A 15,995-nucleotide genomic window follows, 5' to 3' on the forward strand; every position below is an offset into this window, starting at 1 on the left:
CCGGGTGACAGAGCGAGACCCTGTGTCAAAACAAAACAAAAAAAGAAAAGGAAAAAGAAAGCAAGGGAAGGAAGAAAGCCCTTGGTTCAGGGTCGCCGGGGAAGGGGCTGGTTTGGACGGCTGTCCCGCAGGCCCTCCGGGTTAGAGACCGTCGGGGGCGTGTCTTGAGCTGGGGACGCGACTCCTCGGCGGGGGTGCACCTGAGAGGCCGGGACCAGCGAGGCCGCGCCCCGGTGGCAGGTGACCCCGGGCGCGTCTCCGAGCGCCAGGGTGGGGCGAGGCGGACGCGCGCCCCAGGCCCGAGGGGGTGTGGCGCGGGCGCGCGCGGGTTCCGGGGTCGCCCGAGGCGGCGGGCGGGGAGCCGGGGCGCGGGGGAGGCGCGCGCCGCGGACGCGGCCATCGAGCGAAGGGGGTCGGCTGGCCGGGCGGGTCCCCCTTCAGGTCGCGGGGGTCAGGGCTGCGCGCGAGGTCCCTGGCCCCGGGGAGCAGCGGCCCCGCCTGCGTCCCCTGCCGCCGCGTCCCCCTCGGCCGGGCGTCCCCGGGCGCCCCCGCCCCGCGCGGTGGTACGGTCCGGGTTTAAAAGGCTCCGGCGGCCCCCGGGCCAGCCCAGTGTGTGGGCGGCGGCGGCGGCTGCGCGCGTGGGGCCCGGGGCGCGGGGCGAGGCCGTGGGGACGTGCGAGCGGGGCCGCGGTGGGGCTCGGGGGCGCGTCCACGTGGCCAGAGGGCGGCCACCCGGAGCCAGCGGAGGGACAGGTAGGTGGCCGTCATCTTCGCCGTCCGTGCGGGGCCAAATAGCTCGGGGCCCGGGGCTCCGGCAGCCCGGGGGTCCGGCTCGGCCTGTGGGGGTCAGGCCCTATCCCTGCCCGTCGGCGCCGGCCTGCCCGACTCCTTGTGCCCCGCGTGGTGGGGACGCCTACCCAAGACCAACACCCTGCCCAAAGAGGACCCTTTGTCGCAGGGGAGCGGCCCCTCGGAGGATCAACGCTGTACTTCCCTCCCGCTAAGGGCTCCGCGAGTCCGCCGAGGGGTGCCCTGATGGGGCCCGGGCAAACTGGACCAGCAGCACGGTGGGGGGTGTGGGGGGGCGGCCGCTGGACCCCCGTCTCTGCGTGGGGCTGCCCCTTCCTCAGGCTCTCTGCTGGCCCAGCTGTACCTGTGATGCCCGAGGTTGCCACTTACAGGTGGGGGCTGGGCCTGAAACTGCCTCCCCAGGTCTCCCTCCCGACCTGTCCCCAGCCTGTTCCTAGGCTTGTGTTCCCGGGGTGTAGAGGAGGTGAAGACAGGATGTGGCCTCTCTTTTCTTTGGCCTTCCTTTCTTCTCCGGCTGTTGCATGAGGGGTCCAGCTGACAAAAGAGCTCTGGAGAGGTGATCAATCTGAGCTGAAACTTTGCAGTTTCAAGCTGGGCCTGCTGCTTGTTCCTGGCAAATGCCTTATTTTTCCTTTCTCTCTCCTGTGCCTCCTTGGTTTGGTTCCCTGCACCGCCCCCCGCTCCCCCCCCCCCGCCTCCCGCCCTCAAGCTGGGTACCTCCTATCTCCCCCGGGGGCTCTGGCACTGAGAGGGTAGCGCTGAGCCCTGCCCTGTTGGCTGCCACGACACTGCTCTGCTGTCTTAGCAGCCTGGGGCTGACTGGGTGTGGCCTGGGGGCTAAGTGCCAGTCCCAGCACTGTCCCTGTGGCTCCTGCCCTGTCTCTCCAAGGCCTTGACTGTATTTGGGGACATTGCTCCTCCTTTTGTAAGGCTCCTGGGACTCCAAACGGCAGGTAGGGCCCCCTGTACATTCCCTTCTCCAGTGAACCCCTGGGTCTGGAGGGGGAGCCATGCAGGCTGTGGCTGAGCAGAGCTTGACTGATGTGTGTCTGGGTGCGTGGCTGAGGGGCAGGCGCGACTTGGCTTTGTGTTGCATCGGGGAGGCCAGACAGCGGGCTCCTGGATGGCCAGCTGAGGCCCTTGTCGGGGAGGCAGCTGGGGCCCCTGCAGGGGACATGGTGGTGCTGGATCCTGCATCAGGCCTCCATTCCCCAGACCTCTGTCCCAGGGCTCCTGGTGGCAGTGCCACTCCAGGTGGTGTTCCTGGCCCTGCCCCTCTCCCCCAGCTTGCGATTATTCTGTGCCTGCCTCCCTCTCCCCTCAGCTCAGGCGTTGGGGGCAGCCCAGAGGCCTGGGGCTTGCTGTTCTTTGCTGTTGGTTGCCCCGGGCTCTGAGATGTGGCATCTGGGGTCTCAGTTCCAGAGGGCCTCCTGCCTGGCCTTTCCCAGCATCTGCTCTGCTACCCCCTTGGGTGTGGCCCAGCTGAGGCGAGGCCTCCTGGCTCCTTTCCAGCATGGGGGCTGAGGGACGATTGATGGCCCCCAAGCCTGCCCTCGCTGGCTGCTCACTCATGCGCCCTGGCGGAGGCCCCTCCTCTCTCCCTGTCACGGTGGCCATCTGGGGCTTTGGCGGGGTGGTGGGTGAATGGCCCAGCCCTCTGTGGCTCGAGGCCTCTGACTCCCACACACCGTCTCTCCCTAGGCCTGTCCCCAGGCGCGGCTGCCGGCCATGCCCTCTGTCTGCCTCCTCCTGCTGCTCTTCCTTGCCGTGGGGGGGGCCCTGGGCAACAGGCCCTTCCGTGCCTTCGTGGTGACAGACACCACGCTTACCCACCTGGCTGTGCACCGGGTGACTGGGGAGGTGTTCGTGGGCGCAGTGAACCGAGTCTTTAAGCTGGCCCCCAACCTGACTGAGCTGCGGGCCCATGTCACGGGGCCCGTCGAGGACAACGCTCGCTGCTACCCGCCCCCCAGCATGCGCGTGTGTGCCCACCGCCTGGCCCCCGTGGACAACATCAACAAGCTGCTGCTCATAGACTATGCGGCCCGCCGCCTGGTGGCCTGCGGCAGCATCTGGCAGGGCATCTGCCAGTTCCTGCGTCTGGACGACCTCTTCAAGCTGGGTGAGCCGCACCACCGCAAGGAGCACTACCTGTCGGGGGCCCAGGAGCCCGACTCCATGGCTGGTGTCATTGTGGAGCAGGGCCAGGGGCCCAGCAAGCTGTTTGTGGGCACTGCTGTCGACGGCAAGTCGGAGTACTTCCCCACCTTGAGCTCCCGCAAGCTCATCAGTGATGAAGACAGCGCGGACATGTTCAGTCTCGTGCGTGAGCCTTCCTTCTCTCCTTCCTCCACCCAGTCCTGGCTCTGCCTCCCAGAAGAGCCCTGTTCTTTCTGAGAGGGGACTTTCGGCTCCTCAGTGTCTGGGATGCAGACAGGTTGCGGAGGGTGGGATGACAGCCTGAACCCAGGTTGCGGGGGTCCCCTGTGTGCAGGGAGGCTGGTCACCCTGCCCTCTGCAGCCTTTCTGGCCTGGACCTCTGTGATCATCCAGGCGGGAGGGGGATGCAGAGGGAAGCTGGCGGTGGCCCGTGATGTTGGCCCAGGGCCTCACCCGATGCTGTCTCCTCCCCCTGCTCCCCAGGTGTACCAGGATGAGTTTGTCTCCTCCCAGATCAAGATCCCCTCAGACACGCTGTCCTTGTACCCTGCCTTTGACATCTACTACATCTACGGCTTCGTCAGCGCCTCCTTCGTGTACTTCCTGACGCTGCAGCTGGACACCCAGCAGACGCTGCTGGACACAGCGGGCGAGAAATTTTTCACGTCCAAGATCGTGCGCATGTGCGCGGGAGACTCAGAGTTCTACTCATACGTGGAATTCCCCATCGGCTGCTCCTGGCGCGGCATGGAGTACCGCTTGGTGCAGAGCGCCCACCTGGCCAAGCCTGGCCTGCTGCTGGCCCAGGCCCTGGGCGTGCCGGCTGATGAGGACATCCTCTTCACGATCTTCTCTCAGGGCCAGAAGAACCGGGCCAGCCCACCCCGGCAGACCATCCTCTGCCTCTTCACCCTCAGCAACATCAATGCCCACATCCGGCGCCGCATCCAGTCCTGCTATCGTGGGGAGGGCACTCTGGCTCTGCCCTGGCTGCTGAACAAGGAGCTGCCCTGCATCAACACCGTGAGCCCCTCATCACCCCACACTGGTCCTCTGCCCTGTCCCAGGTCTACCATGCCCAGCGTGGGCTCACGGCCAGTCATCCTGTCCCAGGCTTTGCCATGGCCCTGGGAGTGGCACCTTTGCCCTCCCATCTGTTTCTCCCTCCCAGGGGTCCCTGCCCTCTCCTTGCCTCTCTCTGGCCTGCCCAGTGCCCCACTTCTGCTTCCGTTCCCAGCTCGTTCCTCCTTGCTCCGTCTCCCGGTTGCCCCTTGTCGTGAGCCAACAAGACTCTTGTGGGCCCAGGCTTCGCTCCTCGTTCCCTGCTGTCCCTCCTCTGTCTCCCTCCGCAGCCACCAATTTCCTGGAGCACCCTAGGGCGAGCAGTCAGTCCTGGCTGGAGGGGACCGGGTTCTAGATCCCGCTCTCTTCTGGGACACAGGAACTGCCGGCCTCCATCTTGCGCCTGGGAGCTTTGACTCTCACGGGTTCCTCCTCTGTTTCACCAGCCCATGCAGATCAACGGCAACTTCTGTGGGCTGGTGTTGAACCAGCCTCTGGGAGGCCTGCATGTGATCGAGGGGCTGCCCCTGCTGGCCGACAGCACCGACGGCATGGCCAGCGTGGCCGCCTACACCTACCGCCAGCACTCTGTGGTCTTCATTGGCACGCGCAGCGGCAGCTTGAAGAAGGTGGCCCCCAGAGCCCTGGGCATGTAGGGGTGGGGACAGTCTCAGATATGGGACAAGGCTGGTGGTGGGAACACACGGCAGAGCTCTGAGGACAGGACAGGAGAGGACACGGCTGGTGCAGGGAGGGAGATTTCCCTGGCTGGGTCCCAGGCGCCTGGCCCTGCTCCTCGGGTGGCCCCGCTCCTCGGGTGGCCCCTCGGCCGCCCACCCTCACCATTGCCAGTTCCCACTGTGGACTGAATTGCCAGCTTCGTATGGCTCTGGGGACAGAGAACAGACCTATTGTGGAGTCTGCCTGCCACGAGAGCAGGCCTGGGGCTGAGCCGGCATTGCTGGGTCCTCTGTTGAATGAACAAGGGAGCAAATGCCTTGCCCCTCGAGTCTCCCTATGCCTGAGACAGACCCACTTGCCCCTGCCCTCTCCTTGGCTCACTACTTCCCATCCTTCCCCTCCTACCCATGGGCCCTGGGGCTGCAGCTACTTCCATTGGGGATCTGGGGGTAGCTTGGCATGAAGGGGGAGATGAACTTCTGGGCACTCAGGTACGTGTTGAATAGGTAGGAGTCGGGGGACTGCAGTGCTCTCATCCTGCTTGCCTCGTAGATGCAGTGCCATCCCCCAGGAGGGCAAGAGTTGGTCTGGGGGCGCAGGGAAGGGTTTGTGGAGAAGGATGATGAACTCTTCTGGCCCACGTGCTCTGTTCCTGGGACCCTCTTTTCCTTTGTAGCAGCTTTGTTGAACGCGTACTATCCAATTCACCCATTTTAAAGTGCACAGTTCAGTGGGTTTCTGTGGAGCTGCAGAGTGGCACAACCATCGCCACTACCTCATTCTCCTAATCAATGCCATCTTCTAGCTCTTCCCCTCCCCTGCATCCCCTGACCTTGGGCAACACGAATCACTCTGTCCTTCTGTTTGCTGAGGGCATTTTCTGGCGTCTGCACCCTCCTTTTTTTGGCCTTTGGGCTGTGGGTGTGAGTGTTGAACCCCACCAGGTCCTGACGTCAGCTCAGCCACAACCTCCAAAGTCTTTGGCTGGAGAAGACAGTGTTCCAGGTGCAGGAGGCTGTGGTGGCATCAGGCTGGTCTTGTGGCTCAGGTGCGGGTCGATGGCTTCCAGGATGCCCACCTGTATGAGACAGTCCCCGTGGTGGATGGCAGCCCCATCCTCCGAGACCTGCTCTTCAGCCCGGACCACCGGCACATCTATCTCCTGAGTGAGAAGCAGGTGGGCCTGTGGTGGGTGGCGGTGGGTGGTGGGGCGGGGGTGGGCTGGGTGCTGATGTGGCTGTCCCCAGGTGAGCCAGCTCCCGGTGGAGACCTGTGAGCAGTACCAGAGCTGCGCAGCCTGCCTGGGCTCCGGGGACCCGCACTGTGGTTGGTGTGTGCTGCGACACAGGTGAGGGCAGGGGCCCCTGCTCGGGGAGTTGGAGGGCCTCACTGGCCAGGGGGAGCCAGCCACACCCAGCCGTGCCCTTGCGGCCTCCCCCCGCCCTCCTCCACTGTCTCCAGCTAATGAGTGGAACCTCCACCCCGAGTGACGTCCCTCGGGCCCCAGGGGACGCGGCCAAGGCTCGCTGTTGCCTGGCACTATGAGCTGGACAGGCCTGGGCCCTCCCGGGGCAGTGGCGGGACAGGCTCTGGCCCGACCCCGTGCAGGTGCTGCCGCGAAGGGGCCTGTCTGGGCGCCTCTGCCCCACACGGCTTTGCTGAGGAGCTGAGCAAGTGTGTCCAGGTGCGGGTCCGGCCCAACAATGTGTCAGTGACGTCACCTGGGGTGCAGGTGAGCAGCTTGGGGGTGCCCGGCTGGGTGTGCACATGTGTGCTGGGAGTCCGCCCTGCCCTGAGCCCTCTGCTTCCCCCAGCTGACCGTCACCCTGCACAACGTACCAGACCTCAGCGCGGGCGTGAGCTGCGCCTTCGAGGCGGCGGCGGAGAACGAGGCGGTCCTGCTGCCCTCCGGTGAACTGCTCTGCCCCTCACCCTCCCTCCAGGAGCTCCGAGCTCTTACCAGGGGGCATGGTCAGTGGGTTGGGGCTGCCCAGGATGGGGCAGGGTGGGGCCTCTCCCTACCCCCAGCGAGTTCACGGCCAACCCGGGACTGCTGCAGGGGCCACCCGCACCGTGCGGCTGCAGCTTCTCTCCAAGGAGACAGGCGTGAGGTTTGCCGGTGCTGACTTTGTCTTCTACAACTGCAGCGTTCTCCAGTCGTGAGTACCTGGCCAGCACCCGTCCCTACCCCTGGGGATAGAGGGGACCTCTGGGACAGGCGACACCTTCAGGGCAGCTGTTTCTGGGGCATCAGGGGCTAACTGTCAGGCCCTGATAGCCCCTGACATCCCCACATCTCTCTGTCCCCTGATATGGCTGCCTTCTTCCTTCAGTTCCCGATGTGTCCTACTGGGGAGCAGTGAGGGGCAGTGCAGCCTCCTCTGTTATTTCTGAAGCCACTTCCCCCCCCAGGTGCATGTCCTGTGTTGGCAGCCCTTACCCCTGCCACTGGTGTAAGTACCGCCACACGTGTACCAGCCGCCCCCACGAGTGCTCCTTCCAGGAGGGCAGGGTCCACAGCCCTGAGGTGAGGCGGGCGCCGCATGTGAGGGGCTGGGCTCTGCGGTGCGGGCGGGGCCACCGGCTTCTATGCGTTCTCGGTTTCTTTGAGCCTTCTCCAGGCTGGGCCTGGAGAAGGGTGGCCCTGTGTGCAGCTGACAGGCGCTTTCCCCGCAGGGCTGCCCTGAGATCCTGCCCAGTGGGGACCTCCTGATCCCCGTTGGGGTCATGCAGCCTCTTACCTTGCGGGCTAAGAACCTACCTCAGCCGCAGTCGGGCCAGAAGAACTATGAGTGCGTGGTGCGGGTGCAGGGGCGGCAGCAGCGGGTGCCTGCCGTGCGCTTCAACAGCAGCAGTGTGCAGTGCCAGAACGCCTCGGTGAGGTCCCACCCGCTGCCTCCCCTTCGGGGTCTGGGCTGTGGCGTGGTGTGGATCGTTCTTGTCTATGCCCAGCTCCCTGGCAGGGAACTGTCTGAGTCTCCTGCTAGGGATTCCTGTACCTGGAGGAGGGGGGCAGCTGGCAAAAATCTTGGGTAGGGGTTCTGCACATCTTATCTGGGGTCCCATGGGTTCCTTTTCTCCAGTACTCCTATGAAGGTGATGAGCATGGTGACACCGAGCTGGACTTCTCCGTGGTCTGGGATGGAGACTTCCCCATAGACAAGCCTCCCAGCTTCCGAGGTGAAGGCATGGGCCAGGGAGCTTCCCTCCTAAGGCAATCGGCACTGCTGGGGTCGGGTCTGGGGGCCCTAGTGCTCCCCACTTTCCACTTTTCTGCCGCTGCCTGCTCCGTCAGCAGTGCCTTCTGTGCCTGCAGCCCTCCTGTACAAGTGCTGGGCGCAGCGGCCCAGCTGTGGCCTCTGCCTCAAGGCTGATCCCCGCTTCAACTGTGGCTGGTGCATCTCAGAGCACAGGTGCCAGCTGCGGACCCACTGCCCGGCCCCGAAGACCAACTGGATGCACCTGAGCCAGAAGGGCACCCGGTGCAGCCACCCCCGCATCACGCAGGTCAGCCTCCCTCACCGCCCCTGCCCACTGCCAACAGGGCCCCTGGGAGTCTGAGCCAACTCTCTCACTGCCCATCCTGCTCCACAGATCCACCCTCTCGTGGGGCCCAAGGAAGGAGGCACCCGGGTCACCATCGTGGGTGAGAACCTGGGCCTCTTGTCCCGAGAGGTGGGCCTGCGGGTGGCTGGCGTGCGTTGCAACTCCATTCCAGCCGAGTACATCAGTGCTGAGAGGTGAGTGCGGCTGTGTGGGTGCCCGGGCCGTATGTGGCCTGGCCGGCCCTGACGCTCTCTGAGCCCTAGGATCGTGTGTGAGATGGAGGAGTCGCTGGTGCCCAGCCCGCCGCCGGGGCCCGTGGAGCTGTGTGTGGGTGACTGTTCAGCCGACTTCCGCACGCAGTCGGAGCAGGTCTACAGCTTTGTGGTGCGTGGCTGCCGGCCCTACCCCTTCCCGTCCCTTCTCTCTCCCGCAAGGGGCGTGTGGAGCAGCCGGGCCCGGCTCCTCCCCTCAGGGCAGCTTCTCCCGCAGACCCCAACGTTTGACCAAGTGAGTCCCAGCCGTGGCCCGGCGTCCGGGGGCACACGGCTTACCATCTCAGGCAGCTCTCTGGATGCTGGCAGCAGGGTCACAGTGACTGTGAGGGACAGCGAGTGCCAGTTTGTAAGGTGGGCCGGGGCCCTGCCAGCTTTGGGTTGGGCATCGTGTGGGGGGCCGTGGGGACGGGTGGCTGAGGGCCCTGGGCCACCCGCTCCAAGCACCCTGCTTGCCAATGTAGGAGAGATGCCAAGGCGATCGTGTGCATCTCACCTGTCTCCACCCTGGGCCCCAGCCAGGCCCCCATCACACTTGCCATTGACCGGGCTAACATCTCCAGCCCCGGGGTCATCTACACCTACACTCAGGACCCCACCGTCACCCGCCTTGAGCCCACCTGGAGCATCATCAAGTAAGACCCTGGGGGACTGGGGAGCCTGGCAGTGTCCAGAGGGCTCAGGGACTGGGTGGTCTCTGAGCTCCAGTGGGGCCCCTCCTGGAGCCTAGGCCCTCATTGGTGGAGGGGGTGGAACTGTCCTGGCTGCACAGTACCCGGCACCCACTAGGCGATCCAGGGTCAGGGAAGGCCTGGGCTGCCATGGCAGCCTTGATCACTCTCCAGGGCTGGGTGGGTGCACTGGAGGAGGGAGCCTGAGGCCCCTGCCCTGTCCCTAGTGGAAGCACTGCCATCACTGTGAGTGGGACCCACCTGCTGACGGTCCAGGAGCCCCGGGTCCGTGCCAAGTACCGCGGCATTGAGACCACCAATGTGAGTACCAGCTGCCCCGCCCCACCCCGACCCTGCAGCCCATGGCTTCACGTGCCTGGCTGTCCACCTTTGTCCCCACAGACATGCCAAGTGATCAACGACACTGCCATGCTGTGTAAGGCCCCCGGCATCTTTCTTGGGCGGCCCCAGCCTCGGGCGCAAGGCGAGCACCCTGATGAGTTTGGCTTCCTGCTGGACCACGTGCAAACGGCCCGCTCCCTCAACCGCTCCTCCTTTACCTACTACCCTGATCCCAGCTTTGAGCCGCTGGGGCCCTCTGGCGTGCTGGACGTCAAACCGGGCTCCCACGTGGTGCTGAAGGTGCGGGCGGGGTGGGGGCGGGGAGGGGCGGGAAAGTGGAGAGTCCTGGGCTGAAGCTATCCTCCACCCCCAGGGCAAGAACCTGATTCCCGCGGCAGCCGGCAGCTCCCGCCTCAACTACACTGTGCTGATAGGAGGCCAGCCGTGTTCACTCACTGTCTCGGACACACAACTCCTGTGCGACTCACCCAGCCAGACTGGCCGGCAGCCTGTCATGGTAGGTGGGGATGGGGAGACCCCCTGGGCAGCCCAGGGTGGGCGTGGTGGTCAGCTCACCTCAGGCCTGTCCCCACAGGTGCTGGTGGGTGGCCTGGAGTTCTGGCTGGGCACCCTGCACATCTCGGCAGAGCGGGCGCTGACCCTACCGGCCATGATGGGGCTGGCGGCGGGGGGCGGGCTCCTGCTGCTGGCCATCACGGCCGTGCTGGTGGCCTACAAGCGCAAGACTCAGGACGCGGACCGTACCCTCAAGCGTCTGCAGCTGCAGATGGACAACCTGGAGTCCCGTGTGGCCCTGGAGTGCAAGGAAGGTGCCTGAGGCGGGGCGGGATGTGGTGTGGAAGCTGGGGACCTCCCTCCTGCCCACTCATTCCCTCTCTCCACCCCCCAGCTTTTGCAGAGCTGCAGACGGACATCAATGAGCTGACTAACCACATGGACGAGGTGCAGATCCCCTTCCTGGACTACCGGACTTACGCCGTGCGCGTGCTCTTCCCGGGCATCGAGGCCCACCCGGTGCTCAAGGAGCTGGATGTGAGCCTCTGCCTGGCCTGCCCCCCACCATTCCCTTCAGGGCCGCCCCCACCCTCTGAGACCTCCTGCTCCCCACAGACGCCACCCAACGTGGAGAAGGCCCTGCGCCTCTTCGGGCAGCTGCTGCACAGCCGCGCGTTCGTGCTTACCTTCATCCACACGCTGGAGGCCCAGAGCAGCTTCTCCATGCGCGACCGCGGCACCGTGGCCTCGCTCACCATGGTGGCCCTGCAGAGCCGGCTCGACTATGCCACGGGGCTGCTCAAGCAACTGCTGGCCGACCTCATCGAGAAGAACCTCGAGAGCAAGAACCACCCCAAGCTGCTGCTACGCAGGTACCTGCCTCGCTCTATCCAGGCCACACCTTTGTCCTGCCTGGGCCTGCCCCCTGTCCAAGCCCCACCCCTGCCAGGCCCGAGCCCCCTTCTCTTGCCCTAGGACAGAGTCAGTGGCTGAGAAGATGCTTACCAACTGGTTCACGTTCCTGCTGCATAAGTTTCTGAAGGTGCGCCAGGTGGGCGGGCGGCAGGGAGGTGGTGGCAGAGGACCGGCCAGTGGTCAGGCAGGCAGCCAGCTGTGCACCTGTCCCTGGCTGCAGGAGTGTGCTGGGGAGCCTCTCTTCCTGCTTTACTGTGCCATCAAGCAGCAGATGGAGAAGGGCCCCATTGATGCCATCACGGGCGAGGCACGATACTCCCTGAGCGAGGACAAGCTCATCCGTCAGCAGATCGACTACAAGACACTGGTGAGCGCAGGGCTAGGCGGGCCAGAGGTGGGGGCGCAGAGAGAGGCCTCGCCCCAGACTGACACTGGAGTCCGCTTTCCCCTCAGACCCTTCACTGCGTGTGTCCGGAGAACGAGGGCAGCGCCCAGGTCCCAGTGAAGGTTCTCAACTGTGACAGCATCACCCAGGCCAAAGATAAGCTGCTGGACACTGTGTACAAGGGCATTCCGTACTCCCAGCGTCCCAAAGCTGAGGACATGGACCTGGGTGAGGTCCCCACCCTCTCCTCCTGGCTCCCACTCATACCCTCCTGTGCCGTGTGACCTCCGTGGGCTCTCCCGCTCCCCACCTGAACCCTGTTTCCTAAGAGGAGTGGGCCAGGCACTTGGGGGCTGCCAGCATAATCTTAAGGGCTGTCTGTGGCCCACAGAGTGGCGCCAGGGCCGCATGACTCGCATCATCCTCCAGGATGAGGATGTCACCACCAAGATCGAGTGTGACTGGAAGAGGCTCAACTCACTGGCCCACTACCAGGTGAGGGGTTGGGGCCCATTCCTCCCCAGGGCCACCTGGGAGCCAGGACCCTGCCTTGAGCTGCAGCAGGACACGGGAGCAGTGGCCCTGGCTCCCCTCGCCCTTCTCCCTGGGCTCGTGGGCTCCCCTCCTGGGTGTGGGTGGGTGGGGGCGCCTTGGCTTCTCAGCTTCCTGCACTGCCCCCCTCTGTCTCTGGGGCCTCCAGGTGACAGACGGTTCCTTGGTGGCATTGGTGCCCAAACAAGTGTCTGCCTATAACATGGCCAACTCCTTCACCTTCACCCGCTCCCTCAGCCGCTACGGTAGGTGTCCTCAGTGTGGTGGCCGTGTGCCCTTCGAGGGAACCCCCACTTCCAAGTGCCATCGATTCTGTGGAGTGTAGACGGAGGGTCGGCCAGCGAGGGCAGATGGGTCCCCACATGCTGCTGAGCTCCCGGGAGAGTGGGGCAGGGGCCAGGTGGTGGCCTAAGGGTCACATGCATTCTCTGCTCCAGAGAGCTTGCTCCGCACGGCCAGCAGCCCTGATAGCCTCCGCTCACGGGCACCCATGATTACGCCTGACCAGGAGACGGGCACCAAATTGTGGCACCTGGTGAAAAACCACGACCATGCCGACCATCGCGAGGGGGACCGTGGCAGCAAGATGGTCTCCGAGATCTACCTGACACGGCTGCTGGCCACCAAGGTGTGGGCCTCAGCCCAGAGGTTGTCCCGGCCTTACAGGGGAGGGGGCCATGGATCATTTGCTTCCAGTGGGCCTTTCTTCGGGTCTTTGCTGTGGGAACTCTGAGCCTTAGATAAAGGCCATGTCTGTCTGAGAGGCCACTGGCCCTGTAGGGAAGCCCCTCTCTTTGCCAAGCCTTTCTGCCTCCATCTGTCCTGCTCTGGGGACATCCCGACCTGGCTCCCTCATAGCCTGTGACCTCTCTGCCCCACACAGGGCACACTGCAGAAGTTCGTGGATGACCTCTTTGAGACAGTGTTCAGCACAGCCCACCGGGGCTCGGCCCTGCCCCTGGCCATCAAGTACATGTTCGACTTCCTGGATGAGCAGGCGGACCAGCGCCAGATCAGCGACCCCGACGTGCGCCACACCTGGAAGAGCAACTGGTATCACCCCGTGCTGGGCTGCCAGCAGCCTGTCTGGAGACTGGTGGGCGGAAGACGCTGGTGGCTCTGCTGAGACCCAGGGCCTGGAGTAGCATCCAGGCAGGAGGGAATGAGGCCTGGCCTGGGGTTGACACTGATGGTGCCATCAAGCCAAGGGGCCTGTTGCGTCCAGTTCTGGAGCTGGACTGCCTGGGTGGGTGGGATGGTGGTGGTGAGGCCTTTGTCCTCTGGGGTCTTGCACCAGGTAGAGATGCTGGTGGTCGGTCACAGGTGGTGAGAGCGGTGACAGGAGAAGCTGCGGAGGGGGTTGAGCCCTATTGAGAACAGAAGTTCAGCAGAGACTTAGAGGAAAGGCCGTTCACCCTAAATGTGTTGCTCTCACCACCTCTGGACAAGATGTGAGCCGGCCTGACAGGAAAGAGATGTGCACATGGGAGGGGCCCCTTGGGGCTAACTAGGGAGCCTCAGGCGCACGTCCCTCTGTTGTCCACAGCCTGCCGCTGCGCTTCTGGGTGAATGTGATCAAGAACCCACAGTTCGTGTTCGACATCCACAAGAACAGCATCACGGATGCCTGCCTGTCGGTGGTAGCCCAGACCTTCATGGACTCCTGCTCTACATCCGAGCACCGCCTGGGGAAGGACTCGCCCTCCAACAAACTGCTCTACGCCAAGGACATCCCCAACTACAAGAGCTGGGTGGAGAGGTGGGCTCCACCCTGCTGTGGGTGGCAGAGGGCAGGACCTGCCCCTCCCTGGGCTGCCTGTGCGAGGCAGGCCAGCTACAGGCAGGAAGCCCGGGGGCTGGCCGGGCAGTGAGGGCAGGGGTTCTAGTTTTTGTGATATCGCCTGAGTGACATACTCAGGGTCCCAACAGGTATTATCGAGACATTGCAAAGATGGCATCCATCAGCGACCAGGACATGGATGCCTACCTGGTGGAGCAGTCCCGCCTCCACGCCAGCGACTTCAGCGTCCTGAGTGCGCTCAGCGAGCTGTATTTCTACGTCACCAAGTACCGCCAGGAGGTGTGTGTCATCCCCACAGACTCCCAGTTACTTGGTCCTGAAGGTGCAGCCAGTGACAAAGGCAGGAGGGTTGGTGGGGGTTGGGGATTGTTCACGGTCTCTCCCCTGACCAGGGCCTGGGGCCGGCACAGGTGATGCTCTCTGGGATCACAGGTAGATGCTGGAATTTGAGGGACCCAGGAGATAAGCCACTGGCTGGGTACAAAGTGGCCACTGGGCAAAAGTTAAAGGGCCTGAGCACTGGAAGGGATGGGTCAGGCTTTGTGATGAGAAATAGCCAGAGGCAGGAGGACATAGAGGTGTGGACTTTAGGATGGAGTCTGGGCTGGACACATTTGCGAGCCTGTGGATGGCATTTAAAGCCCTGAGCCTGGATGAGCTCACAGGGAAGCCACAAGTGGGTGTGGAGGGAGAAGCGGCCCAAGCACTGAGCCCAGGGCCCCAGGACACAAAGAGGGGAGGGGAGGGGAGGTGCAGCAGCCAGCGGGGAGGATGCCTGAGAGCGCCTGGTGGGGTCTGGCAACCTGAGCCAGTGAGGACCCCTCACAGGTCAGGGAGTGGCAGTGGCCGGCTCCATCTTCCAGTGCTGCTGCTGGTGAAGGATGGTGACCTGCAGAACACTCACTGGGTCTGGCGAGGGTCACGGGGTCCTGGCGCGAGGGAGGCTTGGGCTAGGAGGTAATGGGAGGGGGAATCCAGCACGGCGAATCCAGAGTCCAGGTCACTCTAGGGACAGGCCGCACCCTAGCTGTGGAGAGGAGGAGGAGAAAGTGCTGTCGTCGGAGGGGCATTTGGGGCTGGGGAGAGCTGGTGGGTTTGTACAGGGGCTGCGGGGGAGGACGGAGGGATGAGGCGTGTGGGAGGGAGGAGCCCAGCTGGGAAGTGGGGACTTTGCATGGCAGGAGCTGCGCCCCCTACAGAGCCCAGCTCCAGGGGACTCCTCTCCCCCAGATTCTCACGGCTCTGGACCGAGATGCCTCTTGTCGGAAGCATAAGTTGCGGCAGAAACTGGAACAGATCATCAGCCTCGTGTCCAGCGACAGCTAAGGTGGTGGAATCGGTGAGGAGGGGGCTTCTTAGTCCTGTGCCGTCCTCCCATCCAGGGGAATGGCTGGCTCAAGCCTGGGTCCCCGGGCTGAGCCCTGGATTGGGTATCGTGGGGCAGGTCACCCTGGCCACGATGCCCCCGGCACACCCAGGCCCCCTTCATTAGTGCCTTGCTTTGGGCCCTGCAGGGGGAGGGGTGACAGGGCGAGCCCCCACCCCAGCAGCAGCAATACCCCCACCCTCCTGCCCTGTGCCCAGGTGTTGGGACAGTCCCACCCTCCCTGCTATTTATATCCCTCTGCCTATTTATTGAATCGAACTTCGCCTCTGTCTCCATCTGTAAATATGTGTCCCCCACCGGATGTCGCCAGCCTCACTCACCTGCCTCTTCTTGAGCTGTCCTGGGCCCTGCCACCCGTCTGGGCTCCTTTGTGTAGCATTATCAGCCTCGGTCTGGCCTCTGGCACCTCACCCTTGCCATGGCTGACCCCACCCATTCCAAGGCGGGGTCACGGTACCAGCAGCACTTGGGGTGAGGCCTCCAAAGCTTCCTCAGAATTGTGGCTGTGCCACGCTGGACCACAGGGTCCCCCTCAAGCATCTCGGGGCCCTATTCTCTCTGAGCACCTGGAGGGCTGGACTCAGGCTTGTGCCAGGGCCTGACTTGGGCCTGGGGGCCCTAGAACACTCCTCCTCCTGAGCCTACTGCCAAACGTCCTCAGTGTTGTCTGCACCTGCTCCGACTCCTTCAGCCGCCCCATTCAGCGCCCGCTCCGTCCAGTGCACGCCCTGTGGGGCCAAGGCGGCCGTGCCTTACTACTCTGTGTCTTCTGCCTCCTCTGAGGAATCTGGCCCTGTCTCACAGTCCCAGACCCCCCGTTCTCTCCTCTTTGGTTGCATGAGTTTTTCTTTGTTCATGGAATGTTTTTTCCTGATTAAATGTTGGGGAAATGCCA

The 15,995-nt window shown here is 64.1% G+C and overlaps 1 protein-coding gene across 5 annotated transcripts; it reads left to right on the plus strand.

The window, feature by feature from the left end:
- Positions 1–586: 586 nt before the first annotated feature.
- Positions 587–15,995, plus strand: PLXNA3 (plexin A3). 5 transcript variants are annotated; one of them, XM_016944582.3, is made up of 34 exons: positions 624–753; positions 2,512–3,132; positions 3,454–3,993; positions 4,479–4,661; positions 5,762–5,890; positions 5,961–6,061; positions 6,322–6,445; positions 6,528–6,684; positions 6,773–6,872; positions 7,126–7,240; positions 7,390–7,590; positions 7,797–7,893; positions 8,030–8,220; positions 8,308–8,453; positions 8,523–8,643; positions 8,749–8,885; positions 8,996–9,166; positions 9,430–9,523; positions 9,605–9,844; positions 9,918–10,061; positions 10,140–10,374; positions 10,455–10,597; positions 10,676–10,932; positions 11,036–11,102; positions 11,196–11,342; positions 11,429–11,588; positions 11,752–11,855; positions 12,061–12,157; positions 12,350–12,540; positions 12,796–12,965; positions 13,459–13,671; positions 13,842–13,992; positions 14,944–15,052; positions 15,411–15,995. In XM_016944582.3, exons 2-33 carry the CDS (start codon positions 2,539–2,541, stop codon positions 15,037–15,039), a joined length of 5,616 nt encoding a protein of 1,871 aa, XP_016800071.1. In that variant the 5' UTR covers positions 624–753; positions 2,512–2,538; the 3' UTR covers positions 15,040–15,052; positions 15,411–15,995. The 5 variants fall into 5 exon arrangements, with proteins under 5 accessions (XP_016800073.1, XP_016800069.1, XP_016800071.1 ...); XM_016944584.4 differs by having other exon boundaries at positions 587–753; positions 2,784–3,132; positions 14,944–15,995; XM_016944580.3 differs by having other exon boundaries at positions 609–753; positions 14,944–15,995.

Source organism: Pan troglodytes, chromosome X, assembly GCF_028858775.2.
Source record: "Pan troglodytes isolate AG18354 chromosome X, NHGRI_mPanTro3-v2.0_pri, whole genome shotgun sequence".
Lineage (NCBI taxonomy): Eukaryota > Metazoa > Chordata > Mammalia > Primates > Hominidae > Pan > Pan troglodytes.

Bases quoted from the DNA above. Each gene is read 5' to 3' on its own strand.
- PLXNA3 (XM_016944580.3), top strand. From the start codon at position 2,539: ATGCCCTCTGTCTGCCTCCTCCTGCTGCTCTTCCTTGCCGTGGGGGGG. The intron at 10,598-10,675 runs GTGAGCCTCTGC...TGCTCCCCACAG, and splicing joins CGGTGCTCAAGGAGCTGGAT to ACGCCACCCAACGTGGAGAA. The intron at 12,541-12,795 runs GTGTGGGCCTCA...TGCCCCACACAG, and splicing joins CACGGCTGCTGGCCACCAAG to GGCACACTGCAGAAGTTCGT.